This window comes from Pholis gunnellus, assembly GCF_910591455.1.
Source record: "Pholis gunnellus genome assembly, chromosome: 24".
NCBI classification, from domain to species: domain Eukaryota; kingdom Metazoa; phylum Chordata; class Actinopteri; order Perciformes; family Pholidae; genus Pholis; species Pholis gunnellus.
The window spans coordinates 3,109,941-3,127,708 of record NC_136551.1 but is presented as its reverse complement, the minus strand read 5'-3'; the positions used below and the strand labels follow the sequence as shown (position 1 = coordinate 3,127,708).

Sequence of the window (17,768 nt, the reverse complement as noted above, 5' to 3'; positions counted from 1 at the left end):
TACAACGTATAATAGGGACTCCCATAGCTCTGACGGGGAGAGCAGAACGGTAGTCTGGGATCTCAGGTTTCAGGCGAGGGGCCTCCTCTTCTTGAATGGGGCCGAGTTATGTGGAGGTGGTGCGGGAGGAGGAGGAGGAGGAGGAGAGCAGGAGCCTGCGGGAATCAGAGATCTTTCTTTTGTCCTCTTGTTCGGGACCCCGACACATGGGGTCAATGCGGGCTACTTGGGCTCCCACTGAACGACTGCCTCGGACGCGGACGCACGCAGAAGCCAATGAGAGCGCGCGCTAATTAGGAAAAGCTGGTCGAGCAATTAAGCGCGAGAGGAGAGAGAAGCCACGCGGGTTGGGGCGCAGAAGGTTGGTGTGGTTTTTTGCGGCAGGAGAAGTTTGTTGCGACAGTTTAGTTTCTTCCTGCTACTCCGTTCAACCTCAGTTGAGTTGTTTTGCCATCCGGCGGTTGTTTCACCAGCAGAGTTTAGTCTGAATTTGCGAAGTGGGTTCCACGGAACGAAATCTTGGATTACGCGTGCCAGAGTGCGGTGAGTCGCTGCGAACTCCTATTTGTGTTAGTTTGAAGCTCATATTATAACATATAACCTGTAAACCTTTTTATAGAAGTCGCTGTTGGTTCGACTCAATATGTTATAAAAAGATATAGTTTGATAAAACTGCTAAAAAGGCGATTTTTGCATAAATTAACATCTGAATGTCTAAATAAACTCACACCGCAGACTAAACTCATTACAGGGATGTTCCTTTTGTTTTTCAATGAGTAATTCTTCTACTAACAGCCGAGTGGTTTTAACTTTTGCACTAATCGTGTCTGTGACTCCTTTTTGAAAATGACTGCTTCATCTTCATCACCGGGCTCTAGTTTCCCCTCTGAAGCTCGGCAGCGCTTTGTTTTCCTCCAGGAATGCCACACTTTCCAAAACAATTCAGTCTGACTCAGCAACGCGTGTTCACAGCCTTCAAACTGTCCTCCTTCGGGTCTTTTAAACTTTTTTTTTTGTTTGTATTATTTGGAACAGAAAAGGGAAACCAGTGTTGCGCGTCTGGATGTCTTGCAAAGCCAGAAACAGTGTTTTGTGTCGCAGTGACACCCACAGAAGAGCAGTGATTGACATCTGTAGGTGCTGTGTTCCTGCTGCTCAGACTGCATGGGGATTTCATGTGCCCTCTGTCTGCTCCCTGAACCCTACAAAATCCAGCTCTCTGCTTTTGGTTAGGCAGGAATGTCCGCTCGCCTTCGCTTTGTCCAGATCCTTTGCCCAAAAAGCTCTCCAACCCCCTCCATCTCCTCCTGGAGCCCAGTGACTCCTGGAGCAGCAAAGCCATTAAATCAGTGGAGCTGGGTTTAGCCCACATGAGCAAATAAGCTACTGTTTGAAAGCTGTCTTTGGTTTGCTTTTGGGAAGATGGCATTGACAAAACACAGTTTGTTTACTTGAGCTAGGGAACCGGTTTGTCTGAGTCAAATGGATTGTTTGGTGAGATCTGCTTTCCTTCTTGTCTTTATTTAGAGCCGAGGGTGGCACATTTTACAGTGTGTTTACAAGGGCTGCTGTAAAAGTCTCGGCCGAGGACATTTAGTCCGTCTACTGAGGAGCGAGACAGTCATCTTTAACCTTCTCCTGTTCGTAACTTCTCGTGGGCCCTTAGCAGGAGATAAACTCACCGTTGGAGCAGTCACACCTGCTGTATACGGGGATTACATCACAGAGAATTAAAAGAACACTGTGGAAGGTTGGCGGTGCAAAGCTCTGAAAGTACACAACGTTTCTGTCTCTCCTGCCAAGAGTCGGTGGACAAATCTTTTAGTTCTTGGCAGAAGGACACCAAAGTAATACACCACCCAGGCTGTGATACACATTCAACTTGCAGTGTTTCCTTTTGTTGTAGATTAATTTTGTCCTTGCGTGAAAATAATATGTAGAACATGAAAGATGGAAATGTGTTGACACTATTCAGAAATACTGACCCTGTGGCTGTTTGAGTGACTTAATTGGCGCTTTGTGGCGAACAAGAAGCAGTCCCTCACCAGGTGAAATACTGCAGCCCTCCTCTGCTCTTAAGGGCGAGTCAGATCCAGCAAGTGTAGATTTTCCAGGCAACTCTGAAGTGCGGTGATAAGTTTGTTTATAGTTTGATAAAAGTTGGCACAAACGGAGGGAGAACCCCGTTAGAGGTCAAACTCAAACGTAAGCTGTCGTGTTTTGGCAGTTCAGCGTGTGTTTTTGATTATACTGGTGAATCCACGGCAGTCTAACCACTGGTGGACGTCTGATATGACCGCTTCCTTTCTCAAAAGATGCTTTTGGTCAGCGTGCAGTGTTTTCACAACAGGTCGTGTCCCTCAGAGCGCAGTTTGAACCGGAGAGCTCTGAATATCGGATCACAAGGAAGAGTTTCGGTGGAGGAAACCAAACACGGTGGTAACTGGGACGGATGACCTTTTTAAAGGGACAATCCGCCTCATTGAGTGCTGCATTTTTCCATGTAGAATGTTATCTGCCCCTCCACCGACACACCTCGGCCACACAGGTGGGGTTTGTAATTATATGGTGGGTAAAACAGATGTCACCTCGCGGCTGTACGTGTTCCCATCTCACACTATACTTCAGGGTCATAAAGTCTTCTGTCTTCTCAAACAAACAACCGTTCCCACCGACATCCCACCATTCCATGTAGGCACATGAGATAACGATGGGATGTCGCTGGAGCCTTTTCAAGCCTCTCTTGAATATGATGTATGAGGAAACTTCTCCGACTTAATTTTAGATCTGAGAAGTGTTTTCAAGGCCTGTAATTTTCCCTGTCTGGAATCTGGATCTCGCCAACTTCCAACATGTTTTCATAGCTTTGGTGTAGCTGGAGAGTATTTTTAACATTTAAAGTTCTGTTTGGAGTATTTTTCTGGTCAAGCTCGGGCAAGTCAGCCTCACCTAGTCTAAGCATGAAGGTTTCTCGTAGGAATGGATGAGTAACCTAGCGAGTGAGGGCCTGACTCTTGTTCACTGATCCGAGGAGACGTGCCTACAGATGCTTGTAATGGCCACAGCCTTGTTCCAATGAGTCATGAAATGCTGGTTATTTTCTTAACTACACCCTGTTCTTTTTTTCTCAAGTAGAGCGCAGAAGGTAGGTGCAAAGAGTTTCGCTCCGTTAGCTTTGCTGTCCAGATATTTCACCAAACCGAGACTGGATACCTTTTGGAATTGTATTTGATTTTCTTCTTTTTTGGCTGGTTTTAGAGAAAGAAACCTAATATTTGTATCTTAAGTTATCAAACTACAACATAAAGTCTGAAGTCAGGTTTGTGTTTCTAATTAACCTGCAGAAGTTGGTACGTCAAGCTTTTCTGCAAATAATCCCCTTTTTAAAGACGTAATCACTTGAAATGTTTACTGACCGGACAAAGCACCCGCTCAGTTCTTTTCTTCACGCCAAGGTCCTGTCAGTGTATCAAACTGTGCTTTTTTACAGCATTTAAATGGATAACCTTTATGCAATGTGGAAGGAAATAAGTTCCTATCCACATGCGCTGCTTTAGTGTCATAATTCCTGCAGTCCAAAGCCACACAGCAGGTCTCCTCACGGCGAGCTGCAACTTGCCAGCCAACACTTTGATGTTTTGATTAAGCAGCTCAGGCTGAGCCGGTCATGATGCTGTAAGAATGCAGGTTTACCAAAACCGCTACCAGGACCAACGGGACTGATTTCTGAGTTTGTTGTGTAGTTTCCGCATGAATACCTGCATGTCTGCAGAGATCTGTGTCTGATTAACAACAAAGCATGTGGCTGTGTTTATTTCTCGGCCCTGCGGTTGAGGTTTACCTTGCGTGGCTGCATTTGCACTTGCATTCTTTAATCATTGTGTAGAAGTGTGAACCTGATGCATGTGTACACTTCCTATTAATCCAGTGAAGAGTAATGCGTGTTTTTTTTAATTCGACTAAAGACTTTTTTTTTTTCATTGTCGAATATCTAACTGCTTATTTTCTGAATTAATCAGTTAGTCAATCAAATAATCAGGAAGTAGTGATTCATTATTTGTCATTTAACATCACAGGAAACTTAAAAACGCAGCAAATATTCACATTTGAATTAAAGAAATTGCAGAAATGACCAACAAATGTAACAAAATAGTTGACAGAAATCTGATTAGTTCCAACTTTAATATCAAACTTTGACTCAATACGTCTTATAGTCAGTTTATTCTAGTTTGTGCAGTAGAAGTTGTTTGCAATGCAATAATAAGTCACTGCATTGGGTAGCTCATTGAAATTGAAACAAGAGTATTTAAGTATTTAACTGCTCATGACATCTGTGTTTTTCTTTTCACCCAGAGCTCGTTTAGCTCCCCGGTCATCTTGGCACCATGAGTTGGAGCTTCCTCACTCGTCTGCTGGATGAGATCTCTAACCACTCCACCTTCGTGGGGAAGATCTGGCTGACTGTGCTCATCATCTTCCGCATCGTGCTCACAGCCGTCGGCGGGGAAACCATCTACTACGATGAGCAGAGTAAATTTGTCTGCAACACGATGCAGCCCGGGTGTGAGAACGTGTGCTACGACGCGTTTGCTCCGCTCTCGCATGTGCGATTCTGGATCTTTCAGGTGAGCCGCACGTCACATTTCAATGCATGCTCCCCATTAGCTGTGAATATATCTGCAGTGTTTGATTTCAACAATATCGTATCTCTTTGTGTCCAGGTGATCATGGTCACCACCCCCACCATTATGTACCTGGGCTTCGCCATGCACAAGATCGCCCGCATGGACGACAGCGAGTACCGGCCCGTCCGGAACCAGAAGAAGAGGATGCCCATCATCACACGTGGGGCCGCTCGAGACTACGAGGAGGTTGAAGACAACGGAGAGGAAGACCCCATGATCTCTGAAGAGATCGAACAAGAGAAACCCGACAAGGAGGAAAAAGGTACGGTGGAGATCTGATCGGTTTTCTTTCTTTGGATGCTAACCGCTTCAGATTCCAACCAGTGTCTCCTTTTTTGTTTTCCAGGCTCGGAGAAAAAGCACGACGGCCGTCGGCGGATCATGCGTGACGGCCTGATGAAGGTCTACGTGTGCCAGCTGTTTTGGCGCTCCTCCTTCGAGGTCGCCTTCCTCTTCGGCCAGTACCTCCTCTACGGCTTTGAGGTGATGCCCTCCTACGTCTGCGTTCGCTCGCCGTGCCCGCACACCGTGGACTGCTTCGTGTCGCGTCCCACGGAGAAGTCCATCTTCCTGCTGGTGATGTACGTCGTGTCGTTCCTCTGCCTGCTCCTCACGGTCTTGGAAATCATCCACTTGGGGATCAGTGGCATCCGAGACACCTTCCGCAGGCGGGCCGTGCTCGGCTCTCGCACCCCCCTTCCGTCCTCCTCGCGTGCCATGCCCACCGCTCCACCAGGATACCACGCCACCATGAAGAAGGAGAAGCTGAAGGGAGAGCTGAGGGACTCGCCAATAGGCGACTCCGGGCGGGAGAGTTTCGGGGACGAGTTGCCGTCGTCCAGGGAGCTGGAGCGGTTGAGGAGGCACCTGAAGCTGGCCCAGCAGCAACTGGACCTGGCCTACCAGGCGGACGAAGGACTCCCTTCACGAAGCAGCAGCCCCGAGGGCAACACGGCCGCACAGACGGCCGTCGAGCAGAACCGCCTCAACTTTGCCCAGGAAAAGCAGGGGGAGGCAAGCGAGAAAGGTAATGAGCACACGAAGTTTCATTTAAGTTTTTTTCTAAAAAAAAGTTAGGTGTAGTAAAGGAACAAATTAGTCCATTAAAACCTGACTGAACTAGGAATCAGTTAAATCAATTGTTAAAATGTTGTCTTATTGTTTCAGCTCTATTGCCAACATACCTCTGATTTATTTCCATGAGGCCTGACCTCAGGTCAGTGAAATGCCATGTTACCCATCATGGTGTTGGTTTTAAGTGAACAAACATGCTAAATATTCTCTCCTCCTCCTAGGAATACATGCCTGAGCCTGCCTCCTGCCTCAAACGTCTGTTCTTCCATTCCTACTGGCCTTACACCCCATATGGGAGTGCAGTCAGACCACTGAGGGAGACCAAAGCGTGTGTGTACGTATGCGTGTGTTTGTGTGTGTAGATGAGAGAAATATGCCTTTCAGTATTAGAGGTGAGTCAGAAAAGAAAGAAAGAGAGAGGAAAACATGCTGACCTACTATTTGTATTGTGACAATTGGTTCATCTCCACGACTCTAAACTTGAAAGCCTGCCCACAGCTCGAGTTTCTGCTTGTTGACCTGCGTCCAAACCTCGACTGTGCCTTTCGGCTCAAAACATTGTCTACACCCACTCTGTGTTTTTGTGGCCATTCAATAATCCTTCGTCCATTTCAGACCTTGAAAGGATTACCGAAAGCTTAAAAGTGTACTTTTTGTTGTCTTCAGCTCAAAAGAGAGGCTCTCTGTTTTATACAAACGTCGCCGCACGTCAACGTCTCTTCTTTGTCGAAGGCTCGTCGGCCTCGGAGAGAATCTGCTAATGTCTTTTTTCTGGAGCGCGTGCAGCAGCGTTTTCTTTGCCAACGAGGGCGGCTTAAGCTGCGCTGGATGAGTCATGTTTAATTTAAACAGATTTTGATGTTGGGGATTATTGGTGTTTCTTATCCACACGCCACACCATTTCAGACATATTTGACAGAATTTTGAAGCCTTTGTGTGTTCGCTCGAATCGGCCAAAATGTTTACCTGGGAAATGCTTGAATTCTTTATCGACAGGAAATGTTCCAAGGAATTTCAAAGAATCATTTTTTTTTTTGTTGTACAATCAATTCATTTAAAGCACTCCATATATTTTATTGTTTTACTATTTCTTGTCCATAGCTCCAGAATATTTAGTTTTGGCATCACTAATGCCACCGAATTCTGAAAAGTAGGCTCGTGGATGTTAGTATAGCCCTCCCCTAGATTATGTACTAATAAAAAATGATTCATCACAATGTTCATCTTTGCAGAAATTGAAAGAATAATTTTGTGTTTTTTTTTTTTTTTGCTAACCGGCTGGAAACATCTGTCTCCTGCTCCACCGTCAACAATGAAATTCCATCCTTGTCTTTTTTGAAATTGGCATTCTTCTTTGGTGAGACACATTTTCCACCCTTGACGTGCACCACCAGCCCCTCCGTTGTGCTGAAACACGGACGCTTTCATGTGTCCTGGAAAAAACCCAACCCAGCTGAGGAAAGGATGTCAGTTGGCTGCTGACGCACAAGCCCGTCGCCATGTAAACACGTATAATCTTAAATTCATGCTGAGGCTTTTGATCAATAGCTTTCAGAGCTCACACTTTTTTCACAGCCTGGTTTTATGATCTTTGGCTGAAATAATGAAACTACGTTGCCAAAGAGCGGTTTGATACTGTATTTTTGTAATCATCTCACTTTGAGTTTTGCTACTTGTGGCACGGTACGACATTCCATTTTGAATATATTTCGTCAATGGTTAATACATTTTTTTTTTTTTCTATTGTATGTTTTGTAGTTTTTGTAACTGTAGAGATTATTTTGTCTTCAGAGTAAATAAATATATTTGAACGTTACGCTTTGGACTCGACTCTTTCTACGAAACCTTTGAATTTATTTGTGGTATTTACAAAACACAATTGAGTCCCATGTTTAAATCAATGCTTTAATATCGTACATCATTAACAGAAGTCAGACTGGATGTGAAATGAAGCAGTGTAAAAGTAGACAGAGACTGCCCTCTAAAGGTCAGAAGCACAATGAAAAGCAATAAAATGCTGGCCTTGCAGTATTTTTACTTTCAGATTGTAGCTAAATGAGAGTATGTGATTAGTAAGACATGCACAGCTTTAAAGGGTCTGTTCAGAAATGTCTGCTTGCTGGATGGCAGAAAACTAAACTTGTTTGGTTGTATTGGCCCTTTAAGCTTTCAGGTTCAGATACAAGTACACTCTTCAGGTATAATGTTGGGCAAGGTCTCATGCATGAACGAGTACCCGCCGTCAGATGTTGTGGTGATCATCAGGGACTTCATGGTCCCCGGGACCGGAGCGCAGCACTGTCTGATGCCCAGCATGGCGGTGGTTCGATCCCAGGCTGAGCAGTTCCCGTGGCAGTAGTAGAAGGTCAGCAGCTTTGGATGGACAATCCAGCTGCCCCAGCCCAGCTCCTCGAAGCTGATTTCGATCTCTGCCCTGAGGCAGTCGCTGTGCTGAGGTCTCTCCTGAGAGGGCCGCTGGAGCAGGTCCAGAGCGGAGGGAGACCAGGGAATGGTTACCGGTGCGTGGCGGGGTGAGCGGACAGGACCACGAGGCTGAGCGTGGAGGTGAAGAAAGGGCGTCTTGTCCGATTCGTCGGTGTGACACTGACAGGCTGGACAGCGGACCTGGAGCAGAAAGGGGCCCTCAGCCACAGAGGCCAGCGGGTTTTGATCCAGGCGGTAGGTGGTCCATCCGTCTGAACTCGTCTTCGGTGGAGCCTCTGCCGCCCGAAGAAGCTGCTGCGCTGAAGTTAGAATGAACAGCTGGGTGGAGGAGTTGGCTCCTTCGCCTGCGTAGAACCAGAAGTGGGCAGATGTGACCAGCATCTCCAGGTGGTTCATGGAGGGCTGGAAGTAATACGTGAAGTGGCTGCTTGTGGTTTCTCCAAGAGCCGAGTCAGACGTGGCACAGGATGAGTCTGCCAAAGTGAGATAAGAAAGCAGTTAGTGAAGTTTATTGCTTTGTAACGGGGGAATTTGAGGCTTCATCCTCATTGTCCTGCTGTTGTCTGGAGGAGGCTCCTGTGTCTACTCTCTCAGATCAACACACTCAATAACTTGGCTCCAAAACAGACTTCAAACTTTGAACCAGAGAGGGCAGTGGAACACAGCTTTTTATCCTGGTGTTAAATGAACTGCTCTAAGCTCCACACAGGGACTTTAAGTAAACGCCTTTTCCATTGTTCCCGTGTACTGAAAGGACACTTGCTCATGAACTAATATACAGTGCAAGTATGTGGCTTTATTTGTATCTGCAGCATGCATGTAGTGGGTTTACTGCCGTATGAAATAGTGTGATTTCAACATTGAGATATGCAACAACTATATGGACAATATGGTCCAGGCAGTGTAGTTTCAAAGGAGGAACAGACCTCTTTATGCAACCACTTTGGTTCCCTTTTAGTCTAGTCTTGTGCTCAAGTACCCCGTAGAACAATCCGATTTATTTTTACATGATCAGGGCAGTTGTATGGTGCAGATGTGAGAAAGAAATCTGATAAAACATGTTCTACCGTGGGAATGTAATCCCAGAAAACAAAATAATTTCACGTTGTCCTTTTGAATTAAGGAGTATTTTAGCTGTTATTTGGGTAAAAGACAAAACAGCAGCAAAGCTTCTCACCAGAACTGGGGAAGAGAATGATTTCAGATGTGTCCTGGGTCGGACTGGTTTGACGGTTGACCCACGCTGTCCTGCTTGTCCTGGGGAGCCTCCAGGGTGCATGCCTCGCTTGTGGCTGTGCCGTGTCCTTATCAGAACCCTGGACTGTGGTCAGAGGGGGCTCCTCCAGCCCGAGGCCCTCCAGGACCCGCTCTCTGAACCAGGACAACACGGCCTCCCGGGACAGCTCCTCTCCCCTGCAGGCTTGTGTCAGAATGTGGATCCACAGAGGGCCCAGGACGAAGAGAGCACAGGACACCATGACTGCACTGCACGCAACTACTTGACACTGTTGGGTGCGAAAATACCCTCCAAGTGTAACAACAAAAAAGTCAAAAACGGAAGTCTGGCAATTTTCCAGTGATGCACAGCCTTTCTGTAAAGATGGAGATGCAATTAGCTCCAGAAAACGGATCCTCGTCTGTGACTTTCCTAATTCTCTCACACATTTGTTTGGCTCCGCAGCGAGCGAGTCTGAGTGAGGTATGCAAGCAAAAGCGGTTTGTTTCCAACACATAAGTGGAAGATAGCAAAGGACGGCCTTGACGATTGGGAAGTTGCATTATCTGTTTCGGTGGCTGTTTCGCACAGTATTGAGCGAATTTGTCTGTTTTATTGTGTGATGTAAAGCATAGACGGATGGTATTAGAAAGGTTTTTCACACTCTAATGCAGAGTGGATAATAAATGTTTCTCACAGTCATAATAAAAACATCTATTTGAGTTTGTATGACCTTCTCAAGATGCTGAAAACATTCATCTGGGACCTGTATTGCAGGAGTGTTATATTGTGCACACTTTAACTTCATCATAGCGGCCATATCTAACGCACACCTGTTTTCTCACTAAACAAAAAGTCTTTGTCTCCTGTGAGGGACGCCTCCGTGGGCCCTCTTTATCTGACTGGCCTTGATTCTGTCTCAGAGAAACGTTTCTGCACAAGAACATTTAATCAGCTATTTAACAGGCCTAAGACCAGATGTTCACAGACGCGTTGTTTTGAACCAACCAATTGCATTTGATGGTAATACTCGTGTTGGCCACAAAGTGAAGTTTCCTTTCTTCCAGGTGAGTTTTTATTGACACAACTTGCTAAAACACAATAAACGCAATACGCTTCCCACTGCTGATAAATGACAGATTTCTGATTGTGGGAACCAAAATTCTGCAAAATGACACTTGACGACGGAAGTAACTCAGTGACCCCCCCTTTTCCGCCGAGAGCGAGCAGACCGGAAGACAACAAACACAAACTTGGTCGCGTGCGTTGCTAGCTAGCTTACAGCTGAGTTACGCTAACGTCTTAACAGTTGGTAAGTTGGCTTTTTGGGACGAATAAATAAACGACACGTCGGTCAAATGTAACCGAATGATTGGAGTTGAGTGTTGTAGATCACTGTGAGGAGGAATATGGCGTTATATCCACTTTATTCTAGTTTCTGCTGGTGTTTTCGTCAGGTAATCAACGCCACCTGTGGATGAGCTCTTAGCTTACAGCCTCTCTAACAAGAAGAGTAATTAATCAACACAATACTCACAATAAGTGTTACATTTTAGAGTTAAAGACCTCAAAAGTCACTGCATCACATAAGGATTGAACCCATAACCTCCTGTCTACTAACCAGTTGTCTGATTTGTCCTCCTGAGAGTTTTGTAACATATTCACCTACTTTTGAGTGTCATACTTCAAAATACAACGTATTACTGAAGGTACAAACTCATAACCTCCAGTCACTCATAACCCAGCCTCACTTATGTTAAGTCGTACATCTTCATAGAATAATTAACTTCCTCATCTTGAGTGTCCTCTATCACCCTGAGCCATCGGATCTGACACGCCAACCTGCTGCAGCGTCACACACTCATCTGCAAAAATAAACTATCACTCTTCTCTATGAAGCTCCTTCAGTTTTGTTGTTAGTGTTTCACATGTGTGAAGGAAACAGACTGGACCTTCCTGAACCAGAGTCTGGATTTGATCCCTTCTCCTCAGGGTGCCACACGTCACTCACTGTCAGCTGCTTATCTCGGTGAGCTATCCCTGAAGCTCGAGGCCCATTTGCTCTCCACACTGCTGCTATATTATCTTCTTAAAATCAAATTCACAGACCGCGAGTCGAGAACCGAGCAGCATGAGAAAACCAGGACTCCTTACCGCTTGACCATCTATGACGCTTTAACCTATATAGTGGCATGTATATTATGCCACAGACTACAAATAGATTGTAGAAGAATATCTTGCAATTTACTGTGTTTACCACAAGAGGGCGATAAAGTACTACATCACCAGATGTGTGTTGACAGTTTTGTCCAAAACACATTACAGACTAAATATTTCTTCTATTTTACCTGAATTTGGACAGAATATTATCATGTGGTTAAAGCCTTATCCTGTTTGTTTGAATACAGTGGCATTTTTGCAGGATAATGAGTAAATGGGTCACAAGATTTGTGTGGAGAAGTTTAGCTCTGCTCAAAGGTGACTGCTGAGTGTAATATAGACATAAATGACATGTAGAAACTCTGCCTGGCGATACAGTGAAGGTCGGTGTATTTAGGATAACAGTCTTTGTATTTGCTCAGCGTTAGCACACCTCAGGGCGCAACAGCTTGTTAAAGACGAGTTTGAACACATTATGCCGTTGGGAAGCTGGGAATGCAGGCATAAGCAAATACCCACAAGTCACCCTCCGCTAAGCCGCGTCCCTCACTGTCAAGCTGTCAGAGCCACCGAGCACAAAGTGCACTCCCTGAATACATATCTATTGTTTGAGAAAACAAAAGAAGGGATTTCAGCAAGAAGTAGACTGAAGGGTCTGCAATAGATGTGTGAAGGATGTCAAACTGACTCGGCAGTGAAAAAGGTGAAGAGAGAAGCTAAAGTGTATCACCTGACAATCCAGACAGAAGACAAAGAAGTTAGAATCATTAAAAAAGTGAAAGCATGCGTAGACGGGGGCAAATGCACAAATATGACACATGCAAAAGAAATCTGCAAGAACGCTACAAATGAACTCAATAAATGTGTTAAACATGTTGTATTGTGACTACTGCAAATATTCCAACCGACATTACGTTGTATTGTTATATCACTGCCCTACAGTAGTATGAATCACTGCCCTGTCTTTATTCTTAGACTTTCTTTTTATAGCAACTCCAACTGTCACACACACGCTGTCTTTGCCTGTCACACACACACACACACACACACACACACACACACACAACCTTGTACTTCTATCTTTGTGAGGACACATTGACGTAATGAACCCCTTAACCATCGAAATACAGAATGCCGAACCTGAACCTTAAAACCAAGTCTGAACCCTCAAACAGGCCTTTAACTAAAGGGCTGTCCCAAAGTGAGGACTGGCCAACATGTCCTCACTCACACGCACACACACACATTGGTTGATAACATTATCTAAAGGGAGCTTGTGTGTGTGTGTGTGTGTGTGTGTGTGTGTAGGTCATAGATGGCAGCCCAAGAAATGTGACCTATCCGTGGTGGTGCAGCTGTCATTCCCAACCTGAGGGAGTTGAAGCAGTGAGATGGGAGAGAGAGTGGTACCATGAGCTGCTGTAAGTACCAAAAAGATCCAAAGTTGTTGTTTTTTTGAAGTACTCAAATGTACTGAAAAGACACTAGAGCAGAAGGCCTGAGTGGATGACCTTTAGGAAGAAGGATCTCCGTCTCAGCAGTCTTCAGCGGTGTTGAAGCTGTTGAAAGGGACCATGGCAGCGGCTGCTAATGCTACATGATCTCGGGTGGACTTACACCTCCAGCCCGAGCTCGCTAAAGGACACTTAGAGACGCAGAGACGGCGGGCTTTAGCAAATGATTTGAGATGAAATATTTTGCTCCATGGATCTTGTTACCTTAACTTGGACTTTGCGGGGATGTCCAAAGGGATTCCTTTCGTCTTTGAGGGCAAAAGTGAGGTAAGATGCATTTCTTTCTATTATCGGGTAAAGTCTATTTTAAGCAACTCTTTTGGATCAGCGTATTAGCGGGACTTCATAAATTAGCATATGCAGCTAATCCAAATGCTGATGTTTGCTTTGATCAGTAATTATGCTGTTCTGTGTATTGCCATTTTGAATAATTATTACATTTTTTTCCCCCTAAATATTACTCAAAGAATGATTATAATTGCAGGAAGTCCTAAAACCAAAGCCAACAAACATGGGGCCCATGTGAGCTTTTCTTCTGATGCGGTGCTCCGGGACATCTTGACCTTTAGCCCTCAGTGTGGATCAAAACTCCAACAAATCTGGATCATACACTTCCCATAATTCACTTATGACTATATCTATATCCCCAGTTTGCCACTCAAGTTTTGTTAAACATTGAAGCCAAAGCTGTGATACCGGGGGTGAGGCCACTTACTTAGAGTTGGCGTCTTGTTTCATTAAGCATTTTGCCCACCGATGATGTCATTTCTATGGACAGGAAGTCATTATTCACTTAACTGTGAAAGGTTGCTTTTCATAACAATGCATACAAGTATGTGTTGTTGCTCATTCACCAGCAAACACTGTATCTAAACATAACTGCCATGTCATTCTGATGGATGTGCTCTGGTCATTACAGTCCCCAGTGCAACATCCTCTGCACTCCCCGTGAGACACCAGAGGCCATGGAGTCTTCTAGAAGAGGCCTTCAATAACTGATCTCGATAACCCGATCAATTACCAGATAAAAAAAGCCCACAAAGAAGTCTGACAGAAATCAAGATGGCAGAAGGCCCCGGATCCAGTCCCAGCCTCAAGAGGCCCAAAGTCACCAAGGACCAGATTTCTCCAGATGAGCCAACGCCGCCAGTTTTCATCCGCAAACTCCGTAAAGCAGCGGTGGGAACAAGCTGTGATATCCGACTGAGGGTGTCGGTGGCAGGATCTCCCAAACCGTTGCTGACCTGGTACCACAACGACGAGCCACGCCCTCCGTCTGAAGCCCAGGACTCAGGCGGGCTGTGGATTCGGGACTGCCGCACGAGCGACGCGGGCTTGTATACTTGCGTGGCGACCAATGAGCTGGGAGAAGCAAGCTGCAGCGCTGTCTTGGCCATTATGGACCTCGGTGAAGGTAAATCGCAAGCAACTGAGACTTTTCTTTGACAGGAAGACATTTTAATTTCATTCCAGAGGAGAGAGAGTCGCCTGGCAGCGGCTTTCTATCAGCTGCACGGCCGACTCTTTGGTTGTTGTTTGTTGTGTTTACAGAGCGGAGGAAGTTGGGATTTGTGCAGCTGGTAAAAACATTCGTATGATATGTTGTATCTAATTTAAGCCAGGACATTTGGCCAGGAAAAGAAATCTGCCCCGTGCATCCCGAGGCTACTTTATATGCTTAGAGTCTGTTGTTATCATTTAATCATAAGCTAATTAGGTTAAAAAAGAATTTAATATGCTGCAAATATGATTATTTTATGATTATTTATAATTAAATTAGGCTGGCAGGTAGATTGCACTGTGGCCGATTCAGTTCATCCAGAGATAACGAGCAGAGGAAATGCTGCAGAGTCTGGCATGACGGGTTTGAATGGATTGTCTCTTATTTCCCGGTTTATCTCGTCACCTCTGCCTTGCAGAGATGAGGATGGCGTTCGTCAGTGAAGCTTCTGTGGCTTTTTTTAAGCTCAACTCTCCTCTATGCCCCAGTGACTAGCTGTAGCGTAATCACATGTCTCACATGGACACATTGCTCATAGTTTCAGTGTCTTTGCGGTGGAAGGAATAATCTTCTACTTATATGCTGAGGATGAGAAAAATAGGAATTGTAAAGGCACAGCCAATACCAGATATTCTGTCCTTTTAAGCGCTGCACTTTTGTAAAGGGCCTAATAAACAGAAAATGTTTTAAGAGCTGGCTCGTCAAATGCATTTACAAGGACATTAACGTCACCGTCGTTGGTATAAGTACTCCTGACCATGTATGCAGCATCCATTTCAATGACGGATTCCCAAGCGTGGTGTACGGAATTAAGCGGCCCCCGTTCTGCTGGCTGGATTCGATCGTGTTCTCGTCGCCTTGGCCTGTGGAGAAAGTTGACAGTTGAGCTCACATGTCACCAGCTCTCACACTATGAGCTGGCACACATTGTTCAGCTGGTACATCACTCAGCACCTCCCTGTCTCGCGCTCCTAGTTTTGATCTTCTCACTACAATCCAGCATTAGTCTCTGCTTTTCGACCTCTCTGTTCCTCATCACCTATTTCGGCTCTTTGTTTCTCATTGTCTCTTCTTTTGTCTCTCTCTCTCTGTGAACTTCAGCTTGATTGAAGTTATGAATTAGATTTATCTTCCAACGCTAGAAGACGGCACAGATCGCATGTATTTCTTTCTTAATCCCTTTTTGGTCTGGTGTTACTTTCTGTCCAGAGCTGCATGTTAAGCTCGACTTCACTGTTGTGAATCCGACTTGACCTTAAAAACAAAAACCTCCTCGTCTTGCCCACGAAAATAAAATCCTGGAACAATAAAAAATACATAAGACCTCGGCAGTCAGCTGCGAAACTTCAATATTTAATTTTCAGTCTTATGCATTGAATAGACCTGGGAACTGTGCAGGTAATGTGTGAGGGATTTAATATGTGAGGCATGACATTTGAACTGTCAGCAGTTGGATCTGAAAATAATGACTGATGAAGACTCGCGGCTTGATCGGCACTGTCTCCTTGTTTCTTGTTTAACTTTTGCTCGATTAATGTTACTATTTACATGAATGGCAAAAAGGCTTTTCTCCACTACGTCCTCGTTTTTATCCATTTTCTTGATCATGGCAGTCTTACCATCTCTCTGACCTCTGCCTCCCTCCCACACCTCCTCTCTCTCTCTCTCTCTCTCTCTCTCTCTCTCTCTCTCTCTCTCTCTCTCTCTCTCTCTCTCTCTCTCTCTCTCTCTCTCTCTCTCTCTCTCTCTCTCCTTGTGGTTATTTATGGCCTGGTATGTGCCGTGCTGGCCGGAGGGCTCGTGCTCCAGTGATGTGTGGACGCCGCCGGCCCCGTCTCCGATTGCACCAGCAGACATCACAGATAATTATAGCATCACCACGGTCAAGACGCGGCGCTGTCACTCTCAATCACGGTCAGGGTGATGAAAGAGCGACTGGGGGTGGGGGGGGGGGGGGGGGGGGTGAATGTGTATTTGTGTGGGTGTCTGTTGTACGGTTAGCTTTTAAGCATCACTGAATTAGCCACACAGACAGACAGTCAGGTCTGTCACTTTAAGATATCACCCTGAGCGATCAGACCAACCAGAAGCCACAGTGGTGCTGTGTCACAAGTCTAGACCACTTTACTGACGTCACTCTCTGGTGTATAGCTTTTTGATTAACCCACTGTCAGGCATCTGAGGGCCGGGAAAGCATCATGCAAGCAAAGTATTTTAGGATAAAGCAGATTATTGTCCTATTGTGACGCAGGGCCGTGAATGTCCCAGACAGGACTTGCAATTACCCGTAAGATAATATCCGAGAGATCTTTGTTGAACCTTGTTAAAGCAGTGGTTTCCAGCCTGTGCTGACATCACTTCACAACAGTGGGATTAACAGTTTAATTGTGTTCGGGAAGTGTTGGACGTTGAGGATGGAGGAGGAAGTTGTAGTGAGGGAGTCGGTGTGTGGGACCGGAGTCGGGTGTTCTGTCACCCGTTCCCATAAGAGATGGCTTAGAGAATAAAAAGATGTGTTGATGATGCAAGGATGAATGTAGGGAGTAAGGGTGTGAAGGATGAAGGAGGGGAGGGTGGGCAAACAGGAGAGGATGTGTTCACCAGGTGTGAGTATGAGGAGTGGTTGATAACTGTCCGATCAGCTAGATGAAGGTTTCTGACTCACAGCAGTCACAGAGACTGTGTCGCACTAGACTTCACTCTAAAGTCAAGTCAACGTTTTTTCAAAAAGCAATTTGCTACTGGCGTATTGGAGAAACATTAAAAAGAAAAGTTAAACTCGCAGAGGCCAAGCTATATCCTGATTTTTCTGTCTGAAATAGACGCTCCTCTCTTTGACTGGTGTCCCTGTCACTGTGCCCCATAATGTATGTGCAGTCGAAGTCTTTAATGGTGTATAACAAGATGTCTGCATTGTCGTCCAAGCAGAGTGACCCACAGAGGACATCAAAGGTTGTCCGGTGTCTGTGTCGTGGTGTGTTTAATCTCCTGCTCTGACTGCGGGGGCAGGCTCTCTGAAAGGGGGTGCAAAGGGAAAGTCCACTACAACTGGAGGGGTTGTACTATGCAGGACTGGAAATAGACCGCAGTCAAAGTTGGGGAGGACTGGAGGAAGACAGGGAGAGGGCGAAAAAGACAGACATGGCCTCAGGAAGATAACGTTCAAAAGGGTC

General features: G+C 45.5%; 3 protein-coding genes across 5 annotated transcripts in view; 2 read left to right on the top strand and 1 right to left on the bottom strand.

Annotated features, from left to right (window-relative positions):
• Positions 1-155: 155 nt before the first annotated feature.
• On the top strand, positions 156-7,575 carry LOC306715570 (gap junction gamma-1 protein-like). Of its 3 annotated transcripts, none has more exons than XM_079185982.1 (6): positions 156-361; positions 4,354-4,625; positions 4,722-4,947; positions 5,032-5,712; positions 5,853-5,901; positions 5,981-7,575. In XM_079185982.1, exons 2-5 carry the CDS (start codon positions 4,386-4,388, stop codon positions 5,873-5,875), a joined length of 1,170 nt encoding a protein of 389 aa, XP_079042108.1. In that variant the 5' UTR covers positions 156-361; positions 4,354-4,385; the 3' UTR covers positions 5,876-5,901; positions 5,981-7,575. The 3 variants fall into 3 exon arrangements, with proteins under 3 accessions (XP_079042108.1, XP_079042107.1, XP_079042109.1); XM_079185981.1 differs by having other exon boundaries at positions 156-543; XM_079185983.1 differs by lacking the exon at positions 5,853-5,901 and having other exon boundaries at positions 156-543.
• Positions 7,576-7,934: 359 nt separating this feature from the next.
• Positions 7,935-9,682, bottom strand: inha (inhibin subunit alpha; the record flags this gene model as incomplete). Its single annotated transcript, XM_079185348.1, has 2 exons — positions 7,935-8,677; positions 9,382-9,682. 2 exons carry the CDS (start codon positions 9,680-9,682, stop codon positions 7,935-7,937), a joined length of 1,044 nt encoding a protein of 347 aa, XP_079041474.1.
• A 1,744-nt stretch (positions 9,683-11,426) lies between these two features.
• LOC306715543 (striated muscle preferentially expressed protein kinase-like) overlaps positions 11,427-17,768 on the top strand; it is a 39,308-nt gene continuing 32,966 nt past the window's right edge. Inside the window, exons 1-3 of the mRNA XM_079185940.1 lie at positions 11,427-11,449; positions 12,889-13,361; positions 14,014-14,508. Coding sequence (XP_079042066.1) covers positions 14,157-14,508 — 352 coding nt within the window. The 5' untranslated portion in view covers positions 11,427-11,449; positions 12,889-13,361; positions 14,014-14,156. The remainder of the gene's footprint in view (positions 11,450-12,888; positions 13,362-14,013; positions 14,509-17,768) is intronic.